This window comes from Moesziomyces antarcticus, assembly GCF_000747765.1.
Source record: "Moesziomyces antarcticus DNA, scaffold: scaffold_v10004, strain JCM 10317, whole genome shotgun sequence".
Lineage (NCBI taxonomy): Eukaryota > Fungi > Basidiomycota > Ustilaginomycetes > Ustilaginales > Ustilaginaceae > Moesziomyces > Moesziomyces antarcticus.
Window position 1 is genome coordinate 386,201 of NW_014639006.1, and position 12,923 is coordinate 399,123.

The 12,923-nt window shown below is 59.6% G+C and overlaps 5 protein-coding genes across 5 annotated transcripts; 2 read left to right on the forward strand and 3 right to left on the reverse strand.

Annotated features, from left to right (window-relative positions):
- Positions 1-417: 417 nt before the first annotated feature.
- Positions 418-1,932, reverse strand: PAN0_004d2267 (autophagy protein 5; the record flags this gene model as incomplete). Its single annotated transcript, XM_014802212.1, has 1 exon — positions 418-1,932. One exon carries the CDS (start codon positions 1,930-1,932, stop codon positions 418-420), a length of 1,515 nt encoding a protein of 504 aa, XP_014657698.1.
- A 393-nt stretch (positions 1,933-2,325) lies between these two features.
- PAN0_004d2268 (o-sialoglycoprotein endopeptidase) lies at positions 2,326-3,789 on the reverse strand (the record flags this gene model as incomplete). The annotated part of the gene is made up of 2 exons (XM_014802213.1): positions 2,326-2,337; positions 2,434-3,789. The coding sequence occupies 2 exons, from the start codon at positions 3,787-3,789 to the stop codon at positions 2,326-2,328; spliced, it is 1,368 nt and encodes a 455-aa protein (XP_014657699.1).
- A 297-nt stretch (positions 3,790-4,086) lies between these two features.
- PAN0_004c2269 (uncharacterized protein) lies at positions 4,087-6,117 on the forward strand (the record flags this gene model as incomplete). The annotated part of the gene is made up of 1 exon (XM_014802214.1): positions 4,087-6,117. The coding sequence occupies one exon, from the start codon at positions 4,087-4,089 to the stop codon at positions 6,115-6,117; it is 2,031 nt and encodes a 676-aa protein (XP_014657700.1).
- Positions 6,118-6,256: 139 nt separating this feature from the next.
- On the reverse strand, positions 6,257-9,688 carry PAN0_004d2270 (uncharacterized protein; the record flags this gene model as incomplete). The annotated part of the gene is made up of 1 exon (XM_014802215.1): positions 6,257-9,688. The coding sequence occupies one exon, from the start codon at positions 9,686-9,688 to the stop codon at positions 6,257-6,259; it is 3,432 nt and encodes a 1,143-aa protein (XP_014657701.1).
- Positions 9,689-10,654: 966 nt separating this feature from the next.
- PAN0_004c2271 (uncharacterized protein) lies at positions 10,655-12,698 on the forward strand (the record flags this gene model as incomplete). Its single annotated transcript, XM_014802216.1, has 3 exons — positions 10,655-10,759; positions 10,995-12,509; positions 12,588-12,698. 3 exons carry the CDS (start codon positions 10,655-10,657, stop codon positions 12,696-12,698), a joined length of 1,731 nt encoding a protein of 576 aa, XP_014657702.1.
- Between the last annotated feature and the right edge of the window lie 225 nt (positions 12,699-12,923).

Consider the following 12,923-nt stretch of genomic DNA (forward strand, 5'->3'; position numbering starts at 1 on the left):
ACGGCTCGATTCTATGTCGGAAGAGGGAGCCGAGAAAAAGCGATCTGGACTGGCTCAGCCGTGTTGGAGGATATGAAAAAGCCGAACGAAACTGGACCAACCAGACACAACGCGAAGAAGCGAAGAGTAGCGATCAGGATGATGGTGCAGAAGGCGGATGCGAAGGTGGATGCGTACGTGCAGCGTGACCGGCAGCTCGTCCGAATTCCATCGCGAAGTCTCCATCGCCGATCTCGTGCCACAATCTAACAAATTCAAAATGCGACTTGCGCCCTAGTCTGAAACCCCGCTATACACAGATGCCGCAAAGAAGGTGACATTGTGGTATAGTGATCTCGATTGCAGGCAGTCTACGGTCAAATGAGCGCTGAAAGGGCTTTGTTATGAGAGAAGAACGAACGAAGCTGCGGAGACCCCTCAGACAACAAGGCCGATGACGACTGCCACCCATCCATCGGGTCCTACCAACGCGCTTCCAAGCCAAGCGATTTCGGCGTCGAGAGGCATCCTGACGCCCTGTACGAGCGCATACGCCAGCGGTGGAGAGGGCGCCTGGAAGCTGCTGAAGCTCGGCGGTGGGGGAAACATGAGCGGGAACAGGGCCGACAGCACCGCGCCGAGCGTGTTTGCACGGCCATCCTCCAGCATGGGCGGAACCGGTTCCTGCACGATGGGCGCATTGTCTGGCAGAAAGAAGCGGAGCGGTATACTTCGGACCGCATTGTTCGCATTGGGTGTCGCAGTACCGCTGTCCGCGGGTGGATCGGAGGAAGTCGTGCTCGTGATGGTCGAAGCCATGCTCGGGGCCAGGCTAGCCTCACTCTCGTTCGGCTGTGAAGTGAAGCTGCGCTGGGCCGAAGTCGTCGACCGCTCGTCGTGTGCGCCACCTCCAAGGTTGAGAGACTGAACACGTGAGGCGATGGGAGACCGACCTGCCGTCGCCGTCGCTGGGCCGGTCTGAGTGCCGATTACGGCTGCGTTCGGAACGAGCTTTTGGGCAACACTCCAGAAGAGCTCGTAGTCGTGGGCGACAACGCCGTCCCATAGCGTATCCTGTTCCTGCTTGCGGAGATTGACCACCTTCTTGGTGGAGCCATAGCGGACAAAGTCGGCCTCTTTGATCATAGACATGAACGAAGTCTTGCATGACTCAACTCCGGCATTTGAGTGGAGCCGCTCGGTGGGTGGCTTGGACAAGCGCACGCGGATCTTCCACGGAAGCCTGGGTGGCTGCAAGGCCGACTCCACCGAGGAGCTAGATGGCTGCGTGCTCGACTCCGGTCGCAAAGATCCCAGACCCGAAGTACTTGATGCCGACGAATTGTATGCGACGGCAGTGCGTGCTGGGTTTGCAGTGTGGAAATCGTAGAGAAGGCCGATCTGCCAGTGCCAGCGGAGAGGCTGGCCTTCGTATTCAAACCAGATGTCCTTGTCGTTGATGCTATTCAGCGCTGGCTGCTCAAGGGCGAGTTCGAGGAGATTCTTCTTGACATCGTCTACGATGAGGGGCAAGTAGCTGACGCGTGGTACGACGAGGTAGGTCGAATCGACCGAGGAATCCGAGCCGGGCGGCAGGTCCGTCGGATCGATCGAGACACATATTGGGACTGAGCCTTCCCACACGAGCCTTCGAAACGATGCGGTGCTCTGCGCAGGAGATGCGTACGGCTGCGAGGAGTGGGCGGCATTGAACGCTATTGATGCTGGAGAAGTCGCAGCCGAGGCGAAGCCGCCACCGTAGGGTGAGGATGACAGGAGATTGGAAGCCGGACTCCCAGCTGAAAGCGATCCATGGCCAAGCAAAGGGGTCGTAGTGGCTGACGCAGACCCAGACGCAGCAGTGGAAATAGTGACGGGCGTCGATGACGCCGAAGGGTAGTTGCCAGCCGAAGCAGACCGTTGCTGCGACGAGGCCGGCGGCGGTTGACTCATGGTGGCAGCGTGCTGAATTGCGGCCCCAATCGACGCCAACGAGCTGCTTGTAGGTTGAGTAGTCCGAGGAAAGAAGCAGGTGAAGCACCTCAAGGCCTAAGATGTGGATATGAGTGATGCTGTGATGGGATAAGGTCTAAGCGATACTTCGAAGGACGCGCTTGCCAGACCAACACACGCTTCACAGCGATTTCCTTAGACCCTGATTTTCCAGAGCTGCACCAGCGCGGGGCACCTGCACGACTGCGAGCTGGCTCGTGCAGCTTGCGCATACGCGGATTCTCACGTTGCTCACAAAGGCGCCACATGTAACGATGCTGCCGCAGCAAGAGATGCTTCATTCGGCACATGGACGATTGTACGATTGAACTACATTGAAGATGGAGTCTGATTTCACGCTCGCCACTGTTCGAGGAAGGAACAGGAGGAAAGGCAGAGGGGTCAGTGACGGTCATGCGCGTGCAGATCAATTCGGATCGACGGCCGGCGGGGCGTACTTACGGCGATGTTAGGCGTATCCGTTCTGAAGCGCTGTGTGACGGTGCTCTTCTCGAGGCTGGTGTCGATTCCCATGCGGTGGCTCAAGAGACCAGCGTGTGCGATCATGATGCCGTTGTCGATGCAAAACCTTTCGTCGGTGGCAAATACGCTGCCACCCCTCTCGCTGGCCATGACGCCCATCATGTGTTGGAGACGCTGGTTGCTGCCGACGCCTCCGACGATAAGCACCTCTTTGGATCCGATGTGCGCCATGGCACGTTCGGTGATTTCGACGAGCATCGAAAAGATGTGCTCCTGGAGCGAGAAGCAGAGATCGGCGGCGGTTATGGTGTCGACGGACGAGTCGAGCTGTGCGACGCCCGATTGTGACACGTCGACGTCCGCGTCGGTGGGTGCGGCGGCAGCATCTTCCTCGTCGGTTTTGCTTTGCGCTTTGACAGCGGATGCGGATCCTTCCGCCATGTTCACGATGTGCTTTCCGCCTCCCTCGCCCGTCCACACTTCGCCGTTGGCAAGACTGCCGACAGGCAAGCCGGCGTCTGCGCTCGATTCGACGTTGGGCTTGAAGCGCTTGTCGCGCGTATATGCCTCGGTGGCACTCAGGATTCCGGCAAGGCTGACATCCATTCCCTTTGTGGTGTAGGGAAGGGGTACGAGCCTGGTGCCACGCCTAGCCTCCTTCTCGATGTTCTGGCCTGGACTGGGATCGTTGCTGAGTCCAATGACTCGAGCGAAGCGATCCAAGCAGTTGCCAACGGCGATGTCGAGCGTCTCACCAAAGATGCGGTACCTCTGTGCCGAGTATGCAATCACCTGAGTGTTGCCACCGGACACGTAGAGGACGACCGGGTTGTGCGCTCCAGTGATGGTCCTTCCCATCTCGATGTGGCCGACGCAGTGGTTGACGCCGACAAGCGGCTTCTTGTACATGAGCGCGAGCGTCCTTGCTACAATGGCAACGCTTTGAAGAGGAGCTCCCATGCCGGGACCTTTGGTGTAGCAGATGCAGTCGACTTCGGCGAGCGACTCGAGTCCGGAGCGGCGCACGGCTTCGGAGATGACGCGGATGATCCACTCCTTGTGATGTTTGGCGGTGTCGCTGGGCTGGAAGCCGGAGCCAGGGGGCGTGACGTACGTGTGTCGCACATTGGAGAGAATCTCGACCTGTCCCACCGAGCGAGAGGAGATGGAAGAAGGTGAGGACGATGAAGACGACGGTGCCGACGGGTCGAAAGGCTTGTGCAGAACGATTCCAGCGCCGAGCTTGTTCGCACTGCCTTCCAAGCCCAAGGCCAAATAGGGTCGCGTGGGATACGGCAGCGGGTCTGGCTTTCGAACTCGAGTTCGTGAAGGCATGATTGCTGCGGTGAGGTGTCAAGCACACTGGCAGAGGCGGTTGAGAAGGGAAAGCGAGCCGAGACCGATAGGAAAGGGAAGGGTATGCATGAGGGCTCCCTCCGAGTTCCGAATCGCGACCAAATTTTTTGGCGGATCAGCCGCGCTCAGCCGCACAGTGAGCTGAGCCTGCAGTTTTGGTGGCGGGAAGCTTCTCAAGAAAGACTCGCTCCTCCACTCGGCGTCCATTCGTCACTTGCGTCACCCACCTTTCGAATCCCTGCCGTCCTTTACTTGCCGTCGTCGGCTGTTCCGATAATGCCGTGTCCGCAGCCTGACGACCCCGCGCCTCAGGCAGCCGCCACCGCACCCGAGCCTGCCCAGGCGACGGTGTGTGTGCGCTGCAAGGCCAACCCGGCCGTGGCCATCTTCCGCGACTCGATCTACTGCCAATCCTGCGGTCTGGCTGTCTTTGACCAGAAGGCCAAGTCTGGCCTCGAGTTCGCTCGTGGAGCTGGTCTGGCAAAGTATGTCGCTGCCGAGAAGGCCAAGGCCGCCGCCAAGCACCCGTCTTCGGATGAGCCGTCTGCATCGTCAAATGCTTCCGAACAGCAAGTCATGCGGTCCTCGAAAGCGATCAGCAACGGCGCCGGCAATGCCGAAGTCAGCGTCTCAGCCAACATTGCCATTGCACTGTCGGGTGGTCCGAGCTCTCGAGCCCTGCTCAGGACAGCGACGCAGTACTTTCGCCCAGAATCTTCGTCCGCCGCCCCCCGCCGCAAGGGCCGCGGAGCGAAGAACGACGGCCAAGACGCTGCTTCTGCCTCCGCTTCTGCAGACGGCGGTCGAAGGAAGAACTCTAACGCGAATACGAATGCGAATGCGAATGCTAGCGGACGCTTCAACGAGATCGGCAAGATCTTCGTCTTCTATGTCGACGACAGCGCCGTCATTCCCGGTGATGCTGAGGACCGCACCGAGTCGATGCGCAGCATGGTCGAGCAGGAAGGCTGTCTCGACTTGCACTTTATCCCTCTCAAGATCGAAGACATCTATCGCCAGTCCGACAGCGAGGGCAGCGCAGAAGGATCACCCTGGAAGACACTTGATGGCGACGCACAGCTGCTCTCTCGCGCATCGGCCCCCGTGAGCGACCCGAGACAGGCGATCAAGGCCCTCTTCTCCGCCCTCCACCCTTCCACTCTTCCGCGCACCGCGGCGTCCTCGGCGCGAACACGGCTCGAAGATCTGCACCGCGTCCTCATTCAAACGCTTCTATGCCGCGCAGCAAGCCAGTACGACTGTGCCGCGCTGCTGCTCGGCGACAGTGCGACGCGCATCTCGATCCGGCTCATCGAGGATCTCGCCAAGGGTGCAGGTCACAAGCTCGCGGTCCAGGGCAGCGATGCTGCTTGGATCGACGACACGCTTGTCGTCCGACCTCTCAAAGCCCATCTCATGCAGGAAGTGCTCTTCTACACTTCGGCGCTTGGCCTCGAATCGCTCGAGACCGAACAGCACATCGTGCCACCGCTCGTGTCTACAGCCGACATCCTGGCGAATCGCGATGCAAACGTGCCTACGATGGACAAGAGCTCCATCGCTCGTCTCACCGAGACCTTCATCCTCAATCTCGAAAAGGGCGTGCCTAGCACGGTGTCGACCATCGGCAAAACTGGCAGCAAGCTCGTACTCAACCCGACCTCGGATCGGGCTGGTGCCGAGGGTGCAGCGCATTCGACGAGCGCGTTCCAGCACGTTGGTCCGAGTGTCTCACTGCGTTCGCGGGATGCAACGGGCAAGATGAGCGCACTGACCTTGAACGAGGCGCCAGAGCCACGTATTGGATCGAGAGGTATCAAGCTGGCTCAGGCCAGTGCCGGATGTTTCAGATGGACTACGCAGGCAGGCTGTGCACTGTGTGGCATGCCGTCACAACAAGGCGCAAGGCATTGGAAACGCAACATCACCATCTCCAGCCTCGCCGAGACCGCACCCACCCAGCCTCAGGAAGGTACGCAAGATGCAGAGTGGATCGAGCTCTCGGATCATCTCTGCTACGCATGTCTGCTGGTTCTTGCCACCCCAACTTCCAACAAGGCAGACGAGGAACTGCCCTTGCTCCCTGCATACGTTCTCCAGCACATCATTCGTTCTCAAGACCCAACCAATGTGGGAGTGCACGCCCCAGAGCATGCCCATGAAGCTCTTCACAGTGCCGAGTCCACCTCGCAGGACCCAGCTCTCAGCGGCCACAATGCACACTGCGCTAGCACAACCCCGCTCCAGCCCCTCAACAGAGCCGAGATCAAGGCTCAGATCAACGACTTTCTCCTTCCCGATGCCTAATTCACCTCATCCTGCAATACAACTTGTAACACTAGCACACACGGCCAGCCATCTGATTGACTTGTCTACATTGCAATGCTCCTTGTCCGAATCCAGGTGCGATATCCTATGTCATCGCCAGGGTCTACCACACTTGACCCTAAGCAGGCCCTGCATTGCCGCCTCTGCCTCTTTGCAAAGCTGACGACGGCGTGCCCATATGCGGCGGCAGCCCATAGTTCGGGCTGAATTGATCACCGGGGCTGCTTGACCACCCGGCGGCCTGCATGTCTAGGAATGCGCTGGTCGCTCCGTTGCCTCCTGCCGGCGTTGAATTGGTATACTGCGACAGATCGACGTCGTCCAGACCCATGTGCAGCGGTCCTGGCGCGCCCGAGTTGGGCGTGATGGCATCCGAGAACGGTCCGTCGAAAAAGTCGCTCGACAGCGCACCGTTGCCGCCCAGCTGTTGGTCCGACGCCTGCAGCTCCTCGAGCACCTGCTCAAAGTTGTAGTCCGGCGCGCCAGCTTCGAGCTCGTAGTCGAGCTCGTCATCGTCTTCCTCGTCCTCTTCGTATCCATCGTCTTCGGCCTCGTCATCCGAGTCCGAGTCCGAGTCCGAATCGCGGTGGAACTGCTGTGCGAATGCCAGAGCACGCGTATCCTCGACCGACTCCAGGGCCTGTTCAAGCGCACCCTCAACATGGCGAAGCGTGTCGGTAGATCGGCGTCGCTGATCGTCATCGGAATCGTCCTCCTCCTTGTCGATCTCCTCCGCTCGCTGAGCCAGCCGAAGTGCCACGTCCTTTGCAGTGAAAGTCTGTTCTCGCTGCAGTTCAAGCGAGTCCGGTGAGCCTTCTCTCTCCTCGCGTACCAGAGGGTCGCCGTACGTGACGGTGGCAAAGGAGACGCCCCCGTCTCCTCCAAGCCCACTTCCGCTTGGGGCCGGCTGAGACTGCAAGTTGGCTGTGGGAGATTGTTGCTCGTGCTTTTGCTGCTGCTGGTGCTGGTGCTGCTGAGACGACGCACCAAGCGCGTTCATTTGACGAAGGATGGCTTGATCCGCGGCCTGTCCTTGCCCCAAGAAGCCGATGCTGGACAGGTCGCTCGACATCTGGCCGCGACTTGCACCCTGAGACAAAGACTGCTGGGCAGCAGTTGAGCTCGGCGCTTCGCCCGCAACAGCGGCCGTGGTTCCATGATGGAGATCGCCTGCCCATGGGTGGTGTGAGAGGGGCAACGAGGCGAGCAGCTCGTTGACGTCGTCGCCTTGGAGCCCTGAATCCGAAATGCTGCCGAGATCGGCCCAGTCCACATCCCACTGCGCCATGTTGTTCGCATCAGCAAAGTTCTGCAGAGGATTCACCATGAAGTCGACGTCGCGCATCTGCGATGGCTGATTTGCAAATGGTTTGCCAGCGTCCTGCTGGATGAGATTCTGCTGCGCGAACGGGTCTGCGACGCTTGAGGATCTGCGAGAGCCCGCTGCCGAGGATGCGGACGAGTCGGAGGCTGCGCTCATGGCACCGGTCATGAAGGCGTTGGAACCGAAGCCGGTGGGAGAGGTGATGCCTGGCTGACCACCAAAGTTGATCCCAGGGGTAAACATGTTCTGCGTGTTGGCCAGGAAGCCACTTGGCCCTGACGCGTTGAAGCTGGTGCCAGAGATGTCGCTGGCGCTCGAGCTGTAGGTAGACCAAGATGAAGGTGCTTGCAAGGCAGCGCGCTGATCGTCAAGGTTCACCGAGCTCTCGTCAACACCCATAGACTGAGAGCTGGGGCCCAGCCAGGCCAGTACGTTGGGTGGGATGGCGTTGGTTTGAGAGAGCGGCGGAATCTGTGCGTTGCTCGGCGGCGGAACGGGACCACCGGCAGGTGACTGGTGCTGGCTCGAAGACTGGGACTGCGGACGAGAGTGCGAAGTCGATGCTTGATGCGCATGACCGTGCGAGTGACTGTGGACGCCGTGCATGTGTCCGTGAACGGAGGGCAGGCGTTCGAGCGCGGAGCTCTTACCCGTTCGGGAGGCGTGACTCCTTCTCTTGTGGTTGATCGGGTCGTGGATGGCGTGTTTGCCCGCTTGCCTGCGAGCATCGTCTGCGGAAGCTGCTTTGGCATGCGCTGACGCTGCGGATTGGTGCATCTGGACGAAGTGCTGCTGATGCGATGGGTCGGCCTCGCTGGCACTAGGAGGAGTGGCTCGCTCGCGAATGCTGCTCGTTTCGGAGGTGGTGGAGGCGCCCTCGAGGCTGGCTTGCTGGAGCTGCTCAAAGAGGCTGTTGATGGACTGGCCTGTCACCATGTCAGATGCTCGAAGCGGCACATTGGATCCGGGTAGGGGCGCTGTGTTGGACGAGAGGAAGGGTGGCCTGGGCTGCATGTTGTGCTGCTGCTGCTGCTGCTGCTGCTGCTGTTGCTGAAGCTGCGATGCCAATGCCTGTCCAAAGCTTTGGCGTGGAATGTTCCCACCCATTGAGTTGGACCGACCCAGAGCGCTGCTCGCGCCGCTTGAGGGACCCGAGAAGAGGGGCTCTTGGCCACCGTCGGTGAGATTACCCTGATCGGTGAAGTAGCTGTAGTCGGTGAGATTGCCGTGATCGGTGATGTGGCCGTCGCTGGTGGCATCGCTGAGGGCGTAGTCTGCTCCGCGCCATCCGCCCTCAGAGAGGCTGTGGTCTGAGAGCGCGCCGGTCAAGCTGCCTGTTCTCGCCGGGTGACCCTCGCCTGGTTTGGCTGCGCTGGGGCCTCGGTCCTTGCGTGCCTTGGAAGGACGCGGCTTGAAGCCGGCGCGTTCGTAGTCTTCGGGGAAAGCATTGCGGAAGCGGTCGCGCAGATCGATGGCGCGCCTCTGACCATTGAAGATGGGATCCTTTGCTATCAAGGCCCAATGAGAGCCGTACTGCTGGTAGCCTGCGCGGAGAGCGGCGTCCTCTTCCGCGGTGAACGGTCGTCGCTCCTTGGTCTTGCCCTTTTCGAAGATGCTCTTTCCCTCGGCGTCCCTTCCTCTGACTGCCTTGCTCAGATGGGTCTTGGCGTTGGGATACATCTCGTGATAGGCGTCGGGGAAGTAGGTTCGGAATCGATCCTTGAGATCACCCGCCGTTCTGTCGCAAAAGAGGCCCGAAAGCGCTGGATCGGAGAGGATCTTTTTCCAGTTTCCCACGCCGTGCTTGTTGCATCCATCGACGAGTGCCTGCGTCTCTTCGGCCGACCAACGGTGCTTCTGGCTTCGGTGACTTCCCGAGGCTTTGCGTCCGACGGAGGATGGCCTGCGAGAGCCAGCTGCCGATGTGGATGCGCTGTTGTCAGCGTTCGGATCGCCCGACGCCGACTGCGCGCTGCTGGATTGGTAGCCAGAGCCGGGTTGGTCGGCGGAAGCCGAGGCGGACAGAGGCGATTGACTTCGCATGTCGAAGCGTTGCTGTGCTGCGAGGAACAGCCGAGCATTCTCCTGTGGTGAATCGGCCCTGAAGCTGAGTTGTGCTGCAAAATCCAGGTTGTTGGGCGAAGCGCCGAGGGAGCGGCCAGGGTCGCTGTTCTGGTGCGGCGACGGCACCTGAGGCTGATTTGGCGAGGGTACCTGGGACTGCATCTTGGTGTGGATGAGGCTGGCCGAAGCTTGAGCCAGAGTGAGGCCTATGGAGAGGGCGGATGTCTTGCCGACGTCACCGGTGCTGGTCGAGCTTCGGAAGGTCCGAAACGTGAAGCAGCACGAGTCGGCCCGATTGTACGCCGAGCTCGCAGGTGGGCAGAGGTCAACAGGCTAAGCGACAGGGCGGCAGGGCCAAAGCTGAGTGCAGAGGCAAGCCTCACGGAGACAGTCGAGCTAAGACGGAAGCTTGAGCTGCATTTGACACAGATCCAATCGTCGCGGTGGAATGAAAAAAGGCGGAGGGGGCAAATGAGCTTGCGCGAGAAGCAACGCCGTTGCAGCCTGCACGTCGGGTAATAGACGCGAAGAGGCAGGCCCACTTCGGCTGGCGATGACTTGTGACGCAGAAGGTAGGGATGGAGGTTGGTGACCAAGCAGCAGCCGTAAAGAGGTGCCGTGCCTTGAAAGCATCAAGATGGCCATGAGAAGATTGCCCCCGCTGCTCGGCAGTCTCCCTGCCAGTTCTGAGGCGTGGCCGGCGTGCGTGAGCTGAAAACGGGCGAAATAGACGCCCGCCTGCAGCCAAGTCAAAAGTCGCAACGGATCCCAGGGTGCAATCTCCAGAGGCTCAAAAAATGAACGTGCTGTACGCAGAGCCCAAAGCGTCTCTTCTTTTTTTTGTGTGCTGCCCTTTGTCGCGGCTAACGAACAAGCGCGACCGGCGACTGGACAGGCAGGCGTACAGCAGCAGTGACTTAGCGCACCTATCAGATCCTCGTACAACGAACGCACGCACGCACACGCCGCTGCGGAAAATTCAGTCTCGATTGGTCAACCCCCAGGTCTAACATCGCCATCGTGTCGCGCGACTCGTGGCTTTGGCTGTGCCTAGCACTTTTGGCTCTAGCTTAGACTGTGGCTCGGCGGGCCCTGGCTACATCCGGTGGCCGCGGTGCAATCTCGGTGATGCCCGCTTCTCAACTTGAGCTCTTTCTTCGATTGACTGGACCCTGGTCGAGCTTCGACCGCAGTAGTGCCACATTGCACGACCACGATCGTCGACGTGAAGTCGTTCCCACGACCAAGATGGCTTGAGTGGGGTCCTGAGTGGGGACCAAAAGCACAGGCAGAGGCTGCACGGATCAGTCAGCAGCCCACTGTATCGTACTCTGAAGCTCCACCGGCGTGACCCGAGCGCTGTTCGTCCTGTTGTCAAGGGCTGGCTGCTCTGTCCGTGGTTCGCCTTCTCCGTGCGCATACACCTCAACTTATCCCCACCAGATCCTGAAATGAGGCACTGAGACAGGCAGAATGTCGAAGGCCGCTTCACTGTGGAGCCGGCGACGCCGTGCAAGCCTCGTACGGCGGCAAAGAGACGCTCGGACTTATATTCGCCAACCCTCATGACCACTGCCTCTTATCGCTTCGCATCCAACATACCACCTTTCGGTCCTCGGTCAGCATTGCTAACGCTCTGCAGGCGAACTTCTCGCAGACATCGGTACCTGACCTAGCACTCTCAGAGAAGCGTGCCGCGGTGGTGTCCTACGCCGGCCGTCGAAAGCCTTTCTCGATGGCGCTGTCAAAGGCCGCTTACGACCTTGCCAGGTGGGCTGTTCCGGACTTTCACGATAAGACGCCGTACAACAGCTCCAATGTGTGGACGATGGTCGCGCCGATTCTGATCATTGGGATCCAGATCCACCTGCTTCTGCGGTACGACCCGAGCACCACGCTTCCGCTGAGAGCCTCGCTCGTCCCCATCGCCACGCTCTTTGCCCTTAGATCCACGTATGCCCATTTCTACGCGGTCGCCGGTGCGGATCAGCTGAACGGTCGAGGTCAACATATCAACGTTACAGTCGGATGCGCCGCCATGTGCTTGATCATCTGGACCTTCCACTGGGGCCTCGTCTGCCGACGTCCCAGGCTCAAGGTTGCTCAGAAGCCAGCGGAACACAACGCAAAGAGCGCCGGTATGTCTGGACGCAAGACCTCGGCAGTCGAGGACTTTCCTCTCTACTTTCCGGGTACGCGTTGGCCTCTTGAGCTGGACCTTCTCTTCGGAATCAGGGGCATCGGTTGGGAGCATGGCATCAAGGACGGTGTCCCAGCTTTTCCTGTGCCGTCCTCCACTCTCCGACAGCGCTGGCGATGGGTCTTACGCACTCTCGCACCCGTGCCTCTTTACTATTTGGTGTACGACGCCATCTTCACTCTCATTAGAGACGATCGCTTCAACGTCCACGCTGGCTCGGCCACGGGCGGTAGCATCTGGGATTGTCGTCAAGGCTTCTTCGGTGCCGCCGGTCCATATCTGATCTGTGCTGCATACGGTGTCACATTCACTTGCTCCATGTACCTGCAGCATGCCGTCGTTGCTTCCATCGCGGTCGGTCTATTCGGCGACCTGCCTTTGCGATGGGATCCTCCTGCGTTTAGGCAGCCTTGGCTGTCTACCTCGGTGCATCAATTCTGGAGCAAGCGATGGCATCAGTATCTGCGCTTCTCGTTTCTCGCCGCCGGCTTTTGGCCGGTCCGGCCCCTCGTGCAAGGCATGCTGGGGAGGCGCGCAGCTTACGCAGTTGGCACGTTTGGCGCCTTTCTCGCCTCGGCCGCTGTCCATAACTTTGGCAGCGCCGCTGTGACACCAGGACACAACCTGAAAAACCTGGAGGTCGCCATGTTCTTCATCATCCAGCCTCTAGCTATCTTTGGTGAGCATCTGTGGCAGCGCTGCACCGGATACCGCGTCCGTGGTTTCTTCGGATGGCTCTGGACCATGACCTGGATGCTTGCGACCGCCCCTCTTCTGTTCGACGTAAGTTCCGTCGGATTCTGGTTGCAACGAAGCACATGCTCTGCAGTACTGACTAGACTCGATCGTGTTCGGCCACAGACTCTCACTCGAGCAGGCATGCTGTCTGCACAGAGCATATCGTTCGGGCTCACGCAACACTATGTTCCGCGGCCGCTCGACTGGTGGGACGACTTCAATGCGTCCAAGTAGACATGCGCAGCAAACCCCTGACAAGCGCGACCATACTCAGTCCAGTAACGCTCGCTAGACAGCTCAAGCACACGCGTTGAAGATGAGGCGGTACAATTACAATTGGTATTACATATGCAAAGCAGTGCGAAACCATGCGGGAGTCAATGGCACTGAAGGACGGGACGATGACGAGATTCGTCAAGGGGTATCATTGGAAAGAGAAGCTGCGGTAGCGAACAGGGC